The following is a 19,838-nucleotide window of genomic DNA, read 5'->3' on the forward strand; positions in this document are numbered from 1 at the left end:
AGATTTATAGTCACTGTCCATTACTGGTCATGTTCCCAGCAGCTGTCTCCAGTCCCACTCAACTTTAGGACTACTTACTTTTCATCTAGGCCCTCACCTACTTTAAACTGCTTTTTGGCAGCATAACATTTTAGGTAGCCTGGATAGCCTTTTGACATTGACAGTAGTGCCACAGAATAAAGTTCATTCCTAAACCTTTAATCTTTGTTTGCTGTACTGCTAAAGTGACAAGCCTGCTGAAAAGCTCCAGAGAAGACCCTATGTTTACCATGTTCTGAGATTAAGCTCAAAGAAACAGATGAAGACATCCCAGTTACTACAACCAAAGAAATTCAACATTTATTTTATCATAAAAGTCCAGCAAATAAAACTATGTACAAGGTCCATGCAAATACAATTACACACAAGACACACTTAAAACCTGATTAAAACACAATCTCCACAATAGCAGGGAATAAAACCAGTAAGACCAAGTATCTTTAGTGAGAAACATAATCATGTTTATATTTTGGATGCTGCTTGAATCCAATTCTCTCCCCAACAATGAGGCACTGGATCACCCATTCTTGTGATACCACAGGCAGCTGCAAGGCTTCAGCACACTTGAGCACCGAGGCTGGGCATGAGGGGTCTGTCACCACCACATCAAATACCCCTAAAGCAATGTCTGCAAAAAGTAGGGGGAAGTGAATGAGGAAAGAATACTCAGTTTGGCTCCTATTTAAAAAAAGAAAGGCAGGTGTGTCTTCTAATCAGTATTCCCTACTCTGACAAACCAAAGCCCTCTACTATAGATACTGTATATTCACAATCTAAAAAGTTGTGATCACTACTTCTAACCTTGGAGAGCTATTGAATGGAAAGGCCACTGGAGACTGTAGAAGCCTAAACAGTGTTGTCCTTCAACCTACCCTTTTTGAAGGTAGAACTTAAAAAATGAGGACAGACTTAGAATACACAGGCTAACAAGTGAATTTAAGAACATCCCTGGAATGACTATGAAACAGATGCTTTCCAGTACCTTTGTTATGGGCACTTGAATGGTGCTGCTTCACAGAGGCTGCCCCTCCAGTCATAAGGATCTCAGACCAGAGCTCCAGGAAGTTCTGTTGTTGATCTGACACCAAGAGGACCTTCAGATTCTGGAAAGGGTTTTCACGAGGTTGCCTGTGAAGGAATTGGAGACAGCTTATTGGAGACAGTTTAGGAACTGGAAAGAAACCTAGTTCTGCAAAGAGAGCCCTTCATGCTTTTCTAACTATGCCGTGTCCTGCCTCTCCTCTGAATGAGGTATGCATTCTAGGATCACTTTAGTCCCTTTAAGTTTAATGATTGAAACTTAATCCTAATTTCAGTGCTTCCTCTAATAGGGAACACTAGCCACTAGTCAGAAGGTTCCAGCCAATGTAAAATGAGGCTCTGGCAATAAAGTATTTTAACTGCTGAAATCATTTCAAATTCACTCAAATTCTGACTTAGTCTACAGGCATCCCAGTTTCTAGTAACACTTCAATTTCCTCTTATATTTTTGGTTGAGAGCCTAGCCTTTAACAGCTGAGCCATCTCTCCAGCCCAACACTTCAATTTCTCAACTTCCCAAATGCTAGTCTTCCTGTCTTCTCAGCTCTAGATGGGCTCCCAAACACTCACCAATCCAGAATTCGTTGCTCCTCAAGGCTATACCCAGCAGGCAGCAGATAATTACGGTAGTTTTGAAGCTGGTTTGCATGGCAACTGTCATGGACCCAGACATGAGACACACAAGGAATGCCACTGGCAAGGCACAGGAAGTACTTCCGGGTTCGACAGTGCTGGTCCGCAATTAGGAGACACTGGTAGGCTGTGTTACACTAGGAGAAAAGAGGCCCGGCTGACTTTGTCTGGTCAGGTATCTAAACCTTTCCTAATTAGCAGCACCTAATGAGCCCTCAAAAACAGATGTAAAGACTTCCAATTGGTATCAAAAATACTATCTAATCTGTTTTTGTACCTAAGGCTGCATGGGCTGAGAAGCCCAAACTGCTTCCTGTGACAGTTTACTTATTTCACCTACATCTTTTGGAAGGCCTAAATCTCATGGGTAAACACCACCTTCCAGGCTAGGGAAACATCACCACCAATAGGCCTTCTACTACATAAGTTCAATCTGTTGCTGACTCTATAGGGCCACTACCACCTAACACAAGTTCTAGTTTCTCTTGTGTACAATGGAAATGCTGGGCTGGAGTAGTACAGTGGCACAGTACCCGGGACTTAAGCGAACCACCCCACTTGGGCTTTTTCTCAATACCGAAAGAGGGCAGAAAGAAGTCCTCACCTGGGCTTCATTGAAGTCTTCAAGGATATACCCAGCTCCTGCTCGAAGCTGGCATTCTGTGTACTGCTTGTTGAAGGGAGGAATTTCTAAAAATTCTGTATATATAACAAAAATAATTATTTTTAGTGTTATAAAATTTAAATAATGGTTTTCAAGGTGCTACTTTAATGCCTATTTGTATCTGCTTCTTACATTCCTCTATTGGTGATTAGACAGACACAGATTTACTAACATTCAGTCAGCTTTCTGGACTATTCCAAGCAACAAACGTCTATGTAGAACACCTATGCAGAACTGTCTTATGAAGTCTGGTTTCAAGGGCTAAGTTGTTAAAGCAACACTAGAAAAGCAAAAGGCTGCAAACCATCTCTACTGCAATGCCAGACTGCCGCTTGGAATTCAAGGGACTCCTAATACTAAGTCACTTCTTGCACAGCAAGTCACTGCTTTTTTTTCTTCCACTGTACATATCTGAATTGTTTGACAAACCATACGTACTACACTTGCTTTCAAAACCCAACCACCCATCACCAGAACATCTCAGATATGCACCTTCCAAGCCATAAAATTCTGAGTGCACCTCCCAGATCACTTTTCTTATGCCCCGTACATGTTTCCATGGCTCTAACTAGTGAGTAGAGTCATCTGTTGGCTTAAATACATCTTCAGCTATACCATTTTATGACAATCACATTTTCCTCATTTTAGTTCCTTCTTGCAAGACTCAACATTAGTCAGAACTCTTTAACTTACAAAACAACAATCTAGTTCTCAAGCTTGGACAGATATCTGGGGACTATTGTCATTATATACGTTTGATCTACACATTCTCTGATATGTTCTACCAACTGACCATAGACTTCACCTAGTCACAAATTAATGTACACAACATAAACGTGGCACACAGACATGATGAAAGGTCCAAGAATTGAAAGGGCCTAGAAACTAATTCTTCTCAAACTATCCTGGGACACTGGAGATCCCGCAATTCCTTTCTTACACTCAGAATGAAATACATCTTCCAAGTAAGTTTTCTTAAGTAGATGCTAGAGCACAAGTGGGGAAGGTGGATGGACATCAGGAGCCTGGTAAAGCCAGCACTGTGTTCTAATTCTAAGTCTGTCATCGTTGAAGCTGTTTAACCCTGATAGACAGATTTTTATCATTCATTTTATGTAAAAAGGAGACTCTTTCCCTAGGCCACCAAAATGTCTCAGAAGGCAAAAGCTGCCAAGCCTGGTGACTGAGTTTGATCTCCTGGAGCCCCTTACATAGGAGGAAGAACAGTTCTTCCACACATGTGCACACGTACACATCCATGCATAAATCTATAGAGTGTGCACCTGTATCAGGTAGTATGTAAATTAACAAAAAGATAAATATTTCCCAGCTGCCTACTAAGATTACCTTGAGAACCACTCGATAAGAACAGTTTTGTGTAAATTCTACAAACCAGAAATAGGGTACAAGTTAGTTTTACTTGTTAGATTTACAGAATCACAATCACAGCCTGCTTGGTGCACTGCTCTACCTGAGTGAGAGATGCATCCCTTCACAAAGTAAATGGAAAGAGTGCATAGGTAGCACTCTGGGAACTCACCCTCCTCTTCTTCACTGCTTCCTGTGGGACCATCTAGCAGCTTAGAGCGGCTGGCCAGCTTGTCACCAGTTGTAGCCATGGTGAGGAGAAAGGCATACCCCAGAAACAAGGTCTTGTTGAGAGGCAAAGGCCCTCTTGGCTCTTCCAGGACAGAAGGTTCACCTGTGTTGTCTCCACTCTCACAGGGGCTCACAAACTCTGCTGCCCCCACTGTTCCTAGAAGGACAAAATACAGTTACCAAAATGATGCACACAGATCACTACTTGGACAAAGGCCCAGCAATAAGTGTGACCAGATAGGCCATGCCCTGGTCTAGGGCCAGATTTACAACAAAGACAAAATAACATTTAAATTTGACATGACCATTACACTGGGCAGTTGCTTTCACATGGAAATGAACTGGTACTATAACATCAAATTCTAAGGCCACCTGAAATCAAAGGTGGTTCTAGAACAGGAAAACTGTAGTGTTTAGAAGTCTTTAACCACCTTCATCGCCCAGGTCTCTTGACATTTTGAAGCAATCTTTAAAGAGGGGGGGAACTTTTACTGCTGCCAAGAACTGTCCCAATCAGATTCTCCCTGTGCCTTAGGCTCTCACCAGAATAATACCAAATACTTGGTGATAGAGTCTTTATGTGGAAGTGAAGCTACAACAAAATACCCCACCTCAACACTGCTGTCAACGAAGGTAAGTGTGCCACCATTCCAGAACACCCATGCTAAGATGTGCCCCAGGAAGTCCTCCAAAAGGAAACAGATACCTACTGAAGCCGAATCAGGTTCATAAGGAGGCTAAGATGACGACTTGCCTCCTGAAATAAAACCAGGATCAGGAACAGTCAGAGGCAGAAATACTATGTGGATGGCACTGGACTAAAGAACCAAGCCTACCTAAATTTGCGATCTGGCTTATTCTGTCACGGTGAGAAAGTTTTCTGTCTTAGGCTCTTCAAAAATATAAAAGTAAATTCTAGTACATATGCTTTAAGAGATTATATAAGGGAATAGGAGTGAAAATATCTAGGCTTCATGCCTAACCCAGTAAATATTTAATAACCTATTACTGTTTTTTTTTTAGATTTATTTGTTTATTTTATGTTTGTGAATACACTGTCACTGTCTTCAGAAACACCAGATGAGGGCATCAGATTCCATAACAGATGGTTGCAAGCCACCATGTGGTTGCTGGGATTTGAACTCAGGACCTCTGGAAGAACAGTCAGTGTTCTTAACCGCTGAGCCATCTCTCCAGCCCACTATTACTGTTCTTAAATAACCTTACATACAAGGCAGTGGTATTAGGTGAGTAAGCAGATGACAACTCCAACAGGAAAAGCCAAAGATCTGGTGCTGGGGAAGAAAATGTGGAATGCAGTCATGGTGCTAGCCTGAGAGGCCCCTATCCAATAGAGATAAGACTTTACTACAGAAGCCACCGTGGCCAGGTCGGGGTCATTTACAGACACTTGAACAACTGACTGAATGTTCTCATAATGAACAGGAGTGACTGAAAGGGATGGGCAGGGGAAAGGGAAGATTCAGGCTGAAGCACAACCTTTCTATAGGAAGCTTGGGGGAAAGAATAGTGGAAACAAAGTCTACCAAAAAGCAGGTGATAGCAGAGGATAAAGTCTAAGAAATTATACTTAAACTTCATACTTACATTCCCCCAAAGAACCCACAGAGTCTGTGATCAAGTCTTGCCCTATTGCTGGGTTCTGAAGGATGGAATGTAGCTCATACCAGGATAACCTATAAACTTGTAGGCACCAATCTGTGACCAGCACAGAAAGGACATCATCGTGTACTAGTCTCCATCTTACCAGGTTTCACTGTGGCAGACTTTCGGCCTCGCTTAGCAGGGGACCGTTCCTCTTCAGAAGTTGTAAGTTTCCTTTTGCTTGACGGAACTCCCGTGGAAGCACGGGGACTCTCTGTGGTTTTACGTGCGGGTGTTGTGCTGCTGCTACTGGAGGCAGTGGGGGTGGCCGGGGAGCTGATGTTACTGCGCCGTTTCCGCTTTCCTTCCACCAAATTATCTGATGAATAAGCCAAAGGCTAGTAAGACCAGGTTAAGTAAGAACTTAAACCTGACTGACAGTACTGTGCTTACTACAACCTCCCCCAATCAGGAAGTCTCCTTTAAAGCCACACGTTTATGTTCCAGCACTGACATGACTGAGATGTACTTGCTTCCCCATAGAACAAGAAAGGCCAGAAAAACCCTAGAAACTTCTCATTTGATATTTGAAGGGAAAAAAGTATGGCAGTAACTTTAGAAAATGACAGGCATTGCCATCCAATAAACCACACAAGGGAGTCAGACAATCATTCCTAACTACTGTAGAAACCATTCCTCCTTTTAAGCAAAGCATGGGATCCAGAAAAGTCTTACCTAAGCTGATATCTGCTGCCTTCGTGAGCGGTGTGACAGCCTCGTATGGGCCAAGCCCATACTGCTCTCTCAGTCTGTTTCCTTGCTCCAAGGACAGAATGACTGCCATTCGTTTATACCACTTCCTTTGGCCTTCTTTTTCAATGCTGTAATACAGCTCCCCAGACTCCTTCCTATGTCCTTTCACCACTCCTGGAGATGACATTATAAAAGATTCATAATCATAGGCTGCTTAGCACCCTCTCAGAAGGGCTCTACAAAAGCAGGCCTGAGGCAGGGAACACAAAGAGCCAACAGTGTGGGCTGAACTTGGCTGTCCATCCCAAATGATTTACAACATTTGGGATCTATGTAGCTAATACACTACGATTAGACAAGGTCTTCTGAGAGGAAGCAGTCTTTAGCTATAAAATAAATCCCAATGATGGACTTAAGGATTATTAGTGTCTCAAATGAATCCTGAAGTGAATAGCATGGTTTCTTAATGATCCTATAGCAATCTCCTATTTCAGGTTCTTTGAAGAATGAGCGATAGTCCTAAGTTACAGGTGAAAATGATGATTCTAAGAAATCATGTACATGTTTGTCTATTGTACAACAAAATCAGGATGGAGAGAGAAAAGAAAGGGAAAAATAAACCCTGCTTCCCTGCTCTTCTCTAAAAACCTTGTTGTTCTTGCACTGATACACAGTACAGATAGGCCTTTAGGGTAGGAGTACAATGGGTGGCTGATGCAGAACTCAACCAACCTGAGTTTTGGCCAAGCTCTGTTATGTGAGGATTAATTAGGCAAGATCTATTTCCAAATCTATGAAAAAAGGGGGGAAAACAAAACAAAACCCACACTCCTTTCTAATAACCAGTAAACAGCATATATCTCACACACAACATAAAAATGGCCCACCACTGCTGATATTTTTCATTCCAGTGAACAGGAAGGTACACTTCATTCTCCATTAGCTTGTTTTCAACAAAGGGCTAAGGGACCGAGCTATCCTGCCAGAGAGAAGCAAGGAGGAGGAAGCAGGTCCTAGTTCCCCTGCTGTGCACACAATTCCTTTACTCAGCTCCTAGCTTCTATCAAACTACATCATGGAGACCGTCTCAAACTGACACACATACCCAAGGCCAAAAGGACACTGACCACCGAGAAGTGCTGCTCCACTAGAAGCAGTGTAGCACTGACATTGGTAAATAGCCTCAGCAAGTGGACAGTCAAATCCCTATCCCATGATGCACATGTACTGCTGATACCAAACTATCTTGAAAGGGCCAAATGTCAACCTCTAAGATGGCTTCATACCAGAAGACAATACATACAAACCATGAGCTGTTAGTACCATGTACTGCTCCTAAGTAACACCACATAACCGATGGTGTTATCTAGTGTTACAAGGTAAAGTGGCCCAAAAACACCAAAACAAGGGAGCAAAAGCATGTACTTGGGGAATCCTAGAACACAAAAGCCTGGAAGCTCCCAACAAAAAAGTTTGTTCTCCAATTCTAGCCATGCATACTCAAAACAATATCCAGAAAGGACATTTCCAAATGACCGTCAACACCACATAGCTAAGAAGCTATATATGAAAAAGTAAAAGCACACAGAAATACCTCACCCTTACCAACAGTGGCTATTACAAAAAGGGCAGTGACCTGAGACCACCCTGAGAAAACAAAAAAAGAGCATCATTCTTCAAATCAGAACAACATGCAGCATGCTGAGTTCTCTTCCTAAGAGAAAATATCTCAGTGTACCACCACAGTATCTGGTTGAATTCTTATCAATGCAGTCAGTGAACTTAAAAAGTCAGAAGTGAAGCCTGGCATAGCAGCACACACCAGGACTCGGGAGGCAGAGGCAGGTGGATTCCTGTTAGCTTGAGGCCAGCCTGGTTTACAATGCAAGTTCTGGGACAGCCAGGGCATAAAGGTGGGTGTAAAAAAAGACAATACAAAGGGGGAAATGCTAATGTTAAAGTGGAGAGACCTGGAAAGTGCTCACACCAGTGATGTAAGGTGATGTCACATGCCTCCCTCAGCCCCATATACAATATAATAGGAAGGGCACTTCACCCCTAATGGCATTCTTTACAATGAATTAAAAACAAAATCATAACTCCAATCTAATGTGAATCAGGTCTCTCAAAACTGTCAAAGTCATGGAAAAACAAAAGACAAAAATTGCCACAAACCAGAGGAGACCAAACGAAACATGATGACTAAATGTAATGTGGTATCCTTGACTGCATCCTGAAACAGAGAAAGTACATTATAGAAAAGACGGTAAAATCCAAATCACGTTTGGAGTTTAGTTAACAGTTAGGAATTGAGATTGGCTTCTTGGTTCTGGCAAAGTATAAGACGAATGTAGGACATTACAGATAGGGATGCTCGGCAAGGAGGACACAGGGATCCTCTACCCTAGCACCATTCTGTATCCCGGCAACGTTTTAATTCTATAACTATTCCAAAATAAGTTTACCGAAAACCAAACTACAAACAAAACAGTCCAGGGCAAGGGTAAGCGAGTGATAGGAATCTCTGACTTGTGAGTCCAGAGAAAAAGTTGGGCTGTGAAGATAAGACTGGTAAGTGCTGGCAAGATGGACCAGCTGGCACAGTACATCTGTAGGAACTCTGCTTATTTTATTACCTGCACTGAAATACTCATCTTCTGAGAGGGCTGTCACTTCAGTGTCCAGAGGTATGGGGTCACACAGGAGAATGTCTTTGCCCAACACATCACATTCATACCCATCATCAAAGAGCAGCTTATACTTCCCAGCTCCAACATCTCGTGTGATTTTCCCAGAATAAAAGTAGCCATTGGATGACCACTTGGCTACAACACGGAGCCCTACAAAGCTGTTTCCTGAAGACGAGGAATCCAAGCCATCAGAGGAACCAGTAGCAGCCTGAAAAGGAATCTCTGGAGAATCACTCCGCCGCAAAGCAGTAGAGCTGGCATCTGTCCGTTTGGTAGAGTCTGGCACACGGGGCATAATGCGGGTGAAGGACTTGTCATCTGGTGACATGCTAGGTGAAACGTCTTCTATGCCCAATGGACCAGACACAACTGTTTCTCTAAAGACAGGTAAGAGAAGGATGTGAGAACGAGACAGGACCTACCTTCCAACTCTTTTTCTTAGATCTTTACCCATTCTTTATTAACCCTATCACAGGTATGAGCCAAATGTCTCAGTGGCCTCAGGTGTCAGTGTGGTCCTCTCCTTTCCCTCTTACATCCTACACTCCATTCTCCTCTTCTCTCTACTCCTATTTTTGCCATTACCCAGGTACCTGGTTCCAGTGGTCCGAGAAGGTGGGCGGCCCCTTCGCCCACGCCCACGAGGTGTAACTGGAGCCTTCCCTCCTTGTCTCATGCCAAGACCTGTGTCACCATCTTCTTCACACACTGCTGCCCCTGTCTGACTGACCCCTTTTCTAGGACTAAAAAATGAAGACAGGTTAGTTTGATAGCAGCTGCTAATGAATACATCCTTTAACATCTCCCCAGGACCTTCCAACTATGTCAGGCAACATGTGCTGCTCCTCCAAGGCACCAGGAAGCTGGCTCACACCCATCAAAACTCATCAAAACCTCAGCCAGGGAATAAGGGGGAATGGATAAAAGGACTTTTTCCTGTATCAAAGTCTGCTCCCTCCTGACGTAGCTTCCTGCTATTTAAGATGTCAAACCCATTTCTGCCGACCTATGGATACCCACAGAGCAGACCAAACACCAAGGACATAGGACACAGTGGGGGCCTATTCCAAGTCTGTACTCCCAACCAAAATATGGGTAAGCTGCAGGATATAGGGATGGCAGGAGAATGTACCCAGCATTCCCAACATCCCCTAAAGGACTTCTTTGTCCACAGGGGAGGAAAAGGCACTGATTTCTCCATCTTAAGGCGGGGCATTCCCCAATATTTCTAGTCATGTAATAGTAAAACATTAGCAGCCCTGCCCCTGCAGGGTTCTTTCTGGAGAACCTGTCTGCACCTCAGTTTTCCTGGGCCTCCTCGGGAACTGGGTAAGGCAAAATCTGCAGGTTCTGTCCCACTGGTTTTTCCTTTGAGTGGCCCAGCTCCTCGCCCTGAGCTGCCACTGCTGTGTATGGCTGAGAGACTTGTTCCACTGGATGTGTGGTGTGAGCTGGAAGCTTTGGAAGAGAAGGAGCTGATGTCCCCCAGGTCCCCAGAGGAACCTCCAGTCTGTGAAGGGGAAACTTCTGTTTCACATTCCTGACATTCTACGATTGGTTCTTCAGTCTCCTGAAGGGAAGAAACAGACAGGGAAGCTAAAAGAAAGCACACTAACAGAAAGCTAAGGTGATGGCTGGGAAATCTTAAGAGCCTGCAGGAAACGTCACATCAGCCAGGTGGGAATCAGGAAGGAACTTTCTGAAGCAATGAAAATATTCTCTATCAGTTTTGAGCCAGGACTACAAAATTTCTTTCAAAGCATAGCAAGGTATGATGGCACACATCTTTAATCCTAGGAGGCAGAGGCAGGTAAACTGAGTTTGAGACCATCCTGATCCATGTATCAAATTTCATTCCAGTCAGGGTTATAAAGTGAAACCCTGACTCAAAATTAAGTAAGTAAATATTGTTTTTAAACTTGTTCAAAGCTATTGAATCAAACACTTAACATATTACATGTAGTGAAACATTAGGAAGAAAGAACTCTTTCTATGGCACGTGAAATTATCTTTCTATTGGGAAAGCTCACTAAGCACAGGCTACTAACAAAGACTTTAACCCAAAAGACAGAAGCCATTTCCTGAGGAGAGAACTAAGATCGCTGAGAGGAGTGGGAGGAGCCATTCTGGGTACATCATTAACATTAGTTCTTCTTTAACTGACCAAGGAAACCGAAAATTATAAGCAAAAATGAATTGATTTGGAAAAAGGAAGACAAAAACATTATCTGAGCTGAGAATGTATCGTCATAGGAGAGCCCTGAGTTTACAGTTTTAAACTCCATCCAGCATGGGTCGAGGGGGCTCACATTGTAATGAAAGTACATGCTGGGTGTAGTCACACACACCTTTAATCCCAACACTGGGAATTGGATGCAGGCAGATCTCTATGAGTTTAAGGCCAGCCTGTCTACATGCTAAATTTCAAAACAGCCATGGCTACTAATGAGATCCTGGCTCAGATGATGATGATGATGAATTTATGATAAGTACAAACCACTAGACTATCAGGCTGGCTTTACTTCACATGCACACTTGGTGCTAGAGCTCAGCTGTAAGTCAGCTGTGAGATGAAGCTCAGGCAAGGGTCTAAGACCAAGACGAAACACCCTCAACAGGCACAGCATAGGGAAATGGGCATACACAACACAATTTTGTCTTCATCATCTAAAATGTTTACAGAGCACCATGCTAATTGACATGATGTGGAGAAAGAAGACTCTCCACAAAGACAACATGTACCACACATTTATATAATGCTACTAAAAGGTAAACAAATGGCTATTTCTGACGCCTTCCTTTTGTAAAGTTTCTTCTTTAAGAATTTATAGTTTAATTTAAAAAAAAGGGGGGGGGGGCTGGAGAGATGGCTCAGCAGTGAAGAGCACTGGCTGCTCTCCTGGAGGTCCTGAGTTCAATTCCCAGCAACCACATGGTGGCTCACAACCATCTGTAATGGGATCCAATTTCTCTTCTGGTGTGTCTGGAGACAACTACAGTGTACTTAAATAAATAAATAATTAAAAAAAAAAGAAGTTATAGTTTAAGGGAGGGCAAGGATAAATAGCAAAATGGCCCATAAGATGTTTCGTGACCCAAATCTGATAACCCAGAGCTGACTTTGAAAGCTGTCCTCGGGAGCTGGAGAGATGGCTCAGTGGTTAAGAGCACTGGCTGCTCTTCCAGAGGATCATATGCAGGCAAAACACCAATGCACATTAAAAAAAAAAAAGGCTGTCTGTCCTCCAAAAGCTGTCACATATGGGCCACTCTAACATACATACATACACATATACATACATATATATACATACATACATACATACATATATATATATATATATATATATATATATATATACACACACACACAGGAATACACACATTGAATAAATACATGAATAAATGTTAAAAGAAAGCCCACAGGGTTGGTGGAGTGCTCCCCTCACATGCATGTGACCTTAGGTTTGTCATAAACATAAACAGATATGGAGAGAGAAAGATCAGAAGTTCAAGAATGGCTACACAATGGGTTAAGAAGCTTGAGCTAAAATAAAAAGACAGTGGTAACACTCAGGAGGCAGAGGCAGGCAGATGTCTGTGAGTTAAGGCCAGCCTGGTCTATAGAGCAAATTCCAGGACAGCTAGGGCTGTGCAAAAAGACCCTGTCTCAGGAAAGAAAATGGAACTGAAGTGTGCCAGTGCCTAGTGACCAAGGACAAAGAGGAGAGGGAAGGACTTGGGTAGGAGGGGCAGGAGCAGGTGGATGTAGTCATTACCTCCGTTACTTTCCTTTCCACTTCTGTTCCATCCACGTAATAAACATCTGTGATGACACGGGTGACAAGTGTACGGACTTCTCGAATCGTTCTTGTGTGACGATGCAAGACATGGCCATGTGGAGGCTGGGGCATTTCAAATTCTTCTTCTCCCTACAACAAAAGACACAACAGTATAAACAAAACCAGCGAACAGAAACTGAAATGGAGTCACAGTTTTCACCGAGACTCATGAATATGATGTGATAAGCGGTCCATTAATTCACAGGGAAGACTGAGACTAGGCTGTGGAAATCCGTGTCTGCCTCACTTGACCTGAAATGACAAAGCTCAATCATAGTATCTAACACATTATTTTGAAAAAATAAGTATTCTAAATTTTTTCAACTCTTTGTTTCACTGTATAGTTCAGACTTGTCTTCAATCACTACGTACTTGTGATCCTCCTGCCTCAGACTCTAAGTATGTGCCACCACAACTTCTAGTCCTGATGATAACAGTGCTTTACCTAAAAGGCAGGGGCTCTTTGACTCTTAAGAGAAGCTCAGAATCAACACCTGTTAACCAGTGAAAACCAGTTTAGTAATAAAAAAGACACTGCTTTCTCCTGAGATCAAATAGGAAACTGTCTGTCCCAAGGAATAGTTGTGGGGGTTTTGTTACTTAGTTGAGATACGAGGTCTCCTATAAAGGTCACCAGCCTCCGCTTACTCACCAAGCTGTGCTGCCCAGTTTCAGGTTAACTTAACAGTCATCACAGGATGGAACCTCACTTATGCCTCCATAAGATCTGGCTGTAGGGCATTTTCTTACTTAGTGATTGTTGTGGGAGGGCCCTGCCCACTGTGGGTGGCGACACCCTTCAGCTGGTGGTCTTGAGTTCTATCAGGCTGAGCCAGGCAGTGGTGGGATCAGCACTCAGGAGGCAGATGGAGCTCTCGGAGTTGGAGGCTAGCCTGTTCTCCGAAGGGAGTTCCAGGAAGGGGAGGGCAACACAGAAAAACACTGTCTCAAAAAGAAAACCACAAGAACAAAAATAAAAACCAAAACAAAACAAGAAAGGAGACTAGGCAAGCCATGTGGATTAGCCACTAAATGGAGCCCCTCCATCAGCTCCTTCCTGTCTCAGGGTTCCTGTTGTCAGACTTCCTGCCTTGGCTGCCCTCAATGGCCTAGGACTCTGGATATGTAGGTCAAAAAAACCTTTTCAGCCCCAAGTTACTTCTGGTCATGGTGTTTCGTCACAGAAATCCCATTTAAGACACAAGGAATCGATTTTTAACTAAAGGGTTAAGGTAGAAAGCTGGGCATGAGGCTGGAGAGATGGCTCAGCATTAAGAGCACTGCTCTTCAGGTGTATCTGAAGACAGTGGCAATGTACTCATATACATACAATAAATGTTTTGGGCTGGGGAGATGGCTCAGAGGTTAAGAGCACTCACAGCTCTTCCAGAGGTCCTGAGTTCAATTCCCAGCATCCACATGGTGACTCACAACCATCTGTAGTGGGATCTGATGCCCTCTTCTGGTGTGTCTGAAGACAGCTACAGTGTACTCATATGCATAAAATAAACAAGCAAATCTTTTTTAAAAAAGAAAGCTGGGTGTGGTAATTTACATCTATAATTCCAGCACTTGGAGGGAGAGGCAGGAGAATCAGAAATTCAAAGCCATTTCTAGACTATATAGTTTGAGGCTAGCACCTAGGTAACCTGCAACACTGTCACCAAAAAAATTTTTTTTTAAATTAAGATTTGATATCTAGAATGAAAAGAGACGGACAGCACAGTGGTTAAGCACCCCTGCTGCTCTTCAGAGGACCCTGCAGTTCAAGTCCCACCACCTACATGGCAGCTCACAACTGTCTATAAACCCCTGTGCCAGGGGATCCAGAACCCTCTTCTGGCTGCCATGGGCACCAGGCATGCAAATATATGCATGCAAAACATTCAGACACATAAAATAAAAATAATAAAACCATTTTAATATTTACCACTAAAAAATAGTTTGAGGGCTGTGAGATGGCTCAGCAGTTAAAAGCACTGACTATTCTTCCAAAGGTCCTGAGTTCAATTTCCAGCAAATGTGGTGTCTCACCATCTATAATAGGACCCAATGCCATCTTCTGGTGTGTCTGACAGCTACAGTGTACTCATATAAATCAAATCAAATCTTTAAAAAATAGCTTGAACAAAACCCTAGTTTTTGACAACTTCATGTTACCTAAAGAAAAATAAGCTTTCAGTCAAAAAACATTATGCAAATATTTGATGAATAGCCTATGTGCACCATGCATTACACTATCCAAACCTGCTAGAAGAATCAGGACAGGTGTAATTCATTCAAGGGCTTGACAAATTTAAATGCACTATTATTGATTAATAGAAAAATAAACTAAGACTCTAGACACCTATTCAAACAAATAAGACAACAAACAAGAACTAGGCTGTTTCATGATCATAATTTTTTCTAAATCTGTGTGCATATGTGTTCACACACATGTGCCTATGAGTGTTCATGAAAGCCTGAGGGTCAATGTGTCTACAATTACTCTCTCCCCTTGAACCTAGACTCGGCCAACTCAACTAGACTGGATACTGCTCAGCACGTCCCAGGGATCTTGTCTTTGCTACCCCAGTGCTAGGCTTACAGAATGCGCACTCCTCCATCAGGTTTCTTTACATGGGTTCTAGTGCCCTCACGCTTGAGCACTGAGCACTTTATAAACCCCACCTATCTCTCCAACCCTCATGCTCACAATTTCTATTGCCAAATGGGCCAAGATTATGCTTTAGTCAGATTTGGAGGATTTTGATAAAAAGGACTGTTTGTAAACTAGATTTCAAAGCCCTATTTGCTCGTTATCCCTAATCATTAGCTTCTTAGAGCCGGCCAGTGTTTATTACTTAGGAATTGCTGGTAGCTAAAACTTGCCAGCATTTGATCTGTCTACCACATCTCAGAGCTTATATCTCAACTGTCCCATCCTCATCCCACTGGCTCTGCATCCTATGAGGAGCAGGAAGTAATTTACCCAAAGCTTTCAATAATATAACTGTATGAGTCTAACTCTGTCTTTAGCTATGGAATAAAATAGAGAAAATTTAAAACATGGACCCTAAACCAACTCTTCAAACTGTTTCCATATATGTGAGTCTGCTTAATAAGGTTAGAACATAATAGCTATTGTGTGTCGATAATCATGTACCAGAACCAGGCATGACAGCCTCAAGTGACTTGTGCAGTCTGACTGCTTCCCAATAGCTGGTCCATCTTGCATCCGGGGATATAAAGAGTGTCTGCCCATAAAACTGAACACTTCAAGAACAGACTTAGTGGTTAAAGACAAGAGTCAGAGAAGGAGGCAGATAATCTATGCTAACTTGTGAGAAGAGTTTCCAAAGTTAAATAACTTGAATAGTCCATTATTACTGGGTGGAAGAGTCATTTCCAGCCACAGAAAACCTAGTTCTATATACAGTTCACACACACAAGTTTAGGGAGTCTGAGAGTGGCAGCCTGGACTTTCACCAAGCACTGGCCTGAGTGTGAGCTATTTCAGAGAGATTGTTTTAAAAACCTCTGACACTCAGAAAAACTCCATCTAGCATTTCTCTCTAACAGTCCTTCCAAAGATCACACCAGTTTCAAGTTCTCCATACTCCACTTGCTAGAATTCCACCCCCATCACTCTTTACCACCAGCTGCATTTTCCGAGCACTTGTTCTTAGATTCATTTTATTTATGTGCATATATCTGTTGAACATATGCCATATGTGAGGGTATGTGCACTCAGAGGCCAGCTGCAGTTACAGACAGGGGTGAGCTGTTCAGTATGGATGCTGAGAACTAAACTCAGGTCCTCTAGAAGAACAACAAGGCTCTTAACACACTGAGCCATCTCTCCAGCCCCTAGCACCTCTCTTAGCAGGAGAAACTAGCTCTGAAACACATCCTCTCAATCTGTAAGATATCATAGTAATACCTATCAAAAGTGGTTGCTAAAATAACACCCATAACAATCAATAGGTAGGAGCTAGAGAGATGGCTCACTGGTTACGAGTACTCACTACTCTTGTAGAGAACCAAAGGTCAGTTCCCAACACCCACAGTAAGGTGACTCGAAAATGCCTTTTAAGTCCAGCTCTCATAGATCCAACACCCTCCTCTGGACTCCACAGGCACTTGCTTTAATGTGCTGACACTCGACTGCCCACCCCCCGCACGGGCGGGGGGAGAGCATTAAAAATAAAATTTTAAAGGGGAGAATGGCTTATCAATTAGGAGCACTGGATGCTCTTACAGAGAACCCAGGTTTGGTTCCCAGCATTCACATGGCAGCTCACATCTGTCTGTAACTCCAGCTCCAGAGGATCTGGTACCCTCTTCTAGTCCTTATGAGTACCTGCACTAACATGGCATATACAAAAAATACACATCAACAGACACATACAAAAAATAAAATTAATCTTCATAAGAAAATCAATAGGTATCAGTACTAATAAGTATCTTCAGACATGTTGGATGCATCAATAAATGTTTTATCCCTCAACTCTTAAAGCATTTCCATTAGCATTTAAATCTGGTCCTTAATGGCTCATTTATGGCCCATCCACCATCATTACTATCAACAATCATTATGAGAAACAAGTAATTCCCCTTTTACAGAGCATGAAGACCTCTAAGACAATTCTACCAATACTGTGACCCCTACAACAGAAGCAATCCCTAGATAACATACCTCATCCCTACTATCAATCTTTTTCATTTAAGACACTATTAGCCAGACCATACTGGCACACACCTTTAATCCCAGCACTTAGGGGAAGCAGAGTCAGAAGTATCTTTTTGAGTTCAAGGCTAACCTGATTCTATAAGGTCCCAAGCCAGCCAAATGAGACCCACAAGATTTAAAAAAAAAAAAAAAAAAAAAAAAAAAGTCATTGGAGGTGGGGAGATGGCTCAGTCAGTAAAGCGTTGAGGATTTAGTTCAGACTGCCAGAAGCAATGTACAGAGCTGAGTACAGTGTTAAATCTACTCCCAACAATGGTGAGACAGAAAGAGACATGACCCCAAACTCAGAGTCAGCTAGCCGGGCCTGTCTAGAGAAGTTTCTAACCAATGAGAGGTCCTGTTTCAAACAAGAATAGAAAACGTCTGAGGTCCAACAACTGAAGTTGTCTTCTGACTTGCACGCACGCGCACACACACACACACACACACACACACACACACAGAGAAGACTAAAAACATAAGATTGCTATTAGAAGCACATAAATGAGACCCTCAGAGAATGCAATCTGTAGTGGGGCCCCTCAGGCACCCAGCTGTGCTCCCACCTGGCTGTGGAGGGACTCTGTGTCATCCACAGGAGCACTGGCAGGTTTCTCTCCGCTCCCCCTCTCAGTCTGCACAGTGGCATCTTGTTTCCCAGAGTTCTGCTCCACTGTACTGGTCCCCTGCTCACACACATTCTTCACAGTCTGGGTTGCTGCTGAAACAGTTTCTGGGGCACATAGGGAATGGTCCATGGTCTGGATTCCTATGTTACTCTGGGGGGGCCTTTCCAGCAAGATCTTACTAGGTCTGTCCTGGTTAGCACCCAGTCCTTGTAGCAGGTCTGTTTCCATCACTTCCCCTGGAGGACTGACCGACCCCGGGGAGGCCCTCTGCTGGGAAACAGAGGAGGCAGAGTCCTCAGAAGCAGCAGCATCCTTGACAGGTTCAATCGACTTCACAGGCTGTTCACTCTGGCTAAGTTTTGGGGTAACATCCGGTTTTTCTTTGTCTTCTTCTTGAGCACTTGGAAAATGGAGCAAATTCGCCCTGAAGATGATAAAGACACCACACGTCATAGTATGAATGCAGCTTATCCCTCTAAGACAGTGTGGTGGGACACATCTATAGTCCTAGTACTCAGAGGTTGAAGGTCATGGGTTCAAAGACAACTAAAGCTATAAAGCAAAACTGTCTCAAAACATAATAAAAATAAAATAATCCCCACTGCGATAAGGTATCAAAAGGATAAAAGGTAAATCCAATTGTGTACAGTGTTTCAGAGTTAGGCCTTTGGGAATTATTTAAAATCTGACAAGGTCACTGGGGTAGGGCATTTATGAATAAATACTGGTGGCTTCATAAAAAAGATCTGTGAGGTGTGATGGTGCACCAGTACCCAGAAGGCAGAAGCAGTGAGAGCTCTGTGAGTTTGAGGCCAGCCTGGTCCACTATCAAATTCCAGACCAGCCAGGGCTACATATTGAGAGTCTGCCTCAAAACAAAGACTTACATATCCTCTCTTAAATGTGATGCCCTACATTGACTTAGGAGTCCACCATTAAGAAAGTTATCACTGGCCAGGTGGTAGTGGTTCATGTCTTTAATCTCAGCACTCAGGAAGCAGAGGCAGGTGTATCTCTTGAATTCCAGGCTAGCCTGGTCTACAGAGTGAGTTCCAAGACAGCCAGGGCTACACAGAGAAACCCTGCCTTGGGAATGAATGAATGAATGAATGATAAATAAATAAAAACAAAAAAGAAAGTAATCACTGGATGCAGCTCCTTAATCTTCAAGCACATCTGTGAGTCAATTACACTTCCTTTCCTCCTGGCTTGGGCTCTATAATCAGCAACACAAATGCACTAAGTGAAGTAAGACAACTCCAAAAGCACACCCAGGAACAGGGTCAGGAACCCTATAAACTCCAAGCAATCCAAGGCACTTAGCTATCCACTTCGGAAGCTTAATTGCTGCACTCAGGATCCAGAGGCAGGCCAACCACTGAGTTCCAGCCCAGCCTGGTCTACCTTGTGAATAGCAAGACAGCCAGGGCTACAAGGTGAGACTCTTTAAAAGAAGAAAAGAAACCTATCCCTCACTGATGATGTCTCATTTGGTTTTATGAACAGCTCTAACCTTCTCTACTGATGCCTACACTACACATGTGGTCTGCTCCCTCCAAAACAATAATTTAGGAGGAGAAGTCACAGTTTTCAAGGAAGAAAGTTGCAGGTAACATTCTGGTCTTACCAGGT

General features: G+C 43.0%; 1 protein-coding gene across 3 annotated transcripts in view; it reads right to left on the reverse strand.

The window, feature by feature from the left end:
* Window positions 1–429: 429 nt before the first annotated feature.
* Window positions 430–19,838, reverse strand: part of TP53BP1 (tumor protein p53 binding protein 1) — a 67,974-nt gene continuing 48,565 nt past the window's right edge. For 2 of the 3 annotated variants that reach the window (XM_080931253.1, XM_080931255.1), the window contains 12 exons: window positions 18,144–18,630; window positions 12,804–12,956; window positions 10,323–10,594; window positions 9,618–9,767; window positions 8,971–9,401; window positions 6,317–6,508; window positions 5,745–5,960; window positions 3,918–4,133; window positions 2,318–2,412; window positions 1,651–1,850; window positions 1,022–1,167; window positions 430–667 (listed from right to left, as the gene is read on the reverse strand). In XM_080931253.1, coding sequence (XP_080787379.1) covers window positions 480–667; window positions 1,022–1,167; window positions 1,651–1,850; window positions 2,318–2,412; window positions 3,918–4,133; window positions 5,745–5,960; window positions 6,317–6,508; window positions 8,971–9,401; window positions 9,618–9,767; window positions 10,323–10,594; window positions 12,804–12,956; window positions 18,144–18,630 — 2,746 coding nt within the window. In that variant the 3' untranslated portion in view covers window positions 430–479. The remainder of the gene's footprint in view (window positions 668–1,021; window positions 1,168–1,650; window positions 1,851–2,317; window positions 2,413–3,917; window positions 4,134–5,744; window positions 5,961–6,316; window positions 6,509–8,970; window positions 9,402–9,617; window positions 9,768–10,322; window positions 10,595–12,803; window positions 12,957–18,143; window positions 18,631–19,838) is intronic. The other variant, XM_080931254.1, reaches the window with a different exon arrangement.

This window comes from Micromys minutus, assembly GCF_963924665.1.
Source record: "Micromys minutus genome assembly, chromosome: 17".
In the NCBI taxonomy this organism is placed as follows: domain Eukaryota; kingdom Metazoa; phylum Chordata; class Mammalia; order Rodentia; family Muridae; genus Micromys; species Micromys minutus.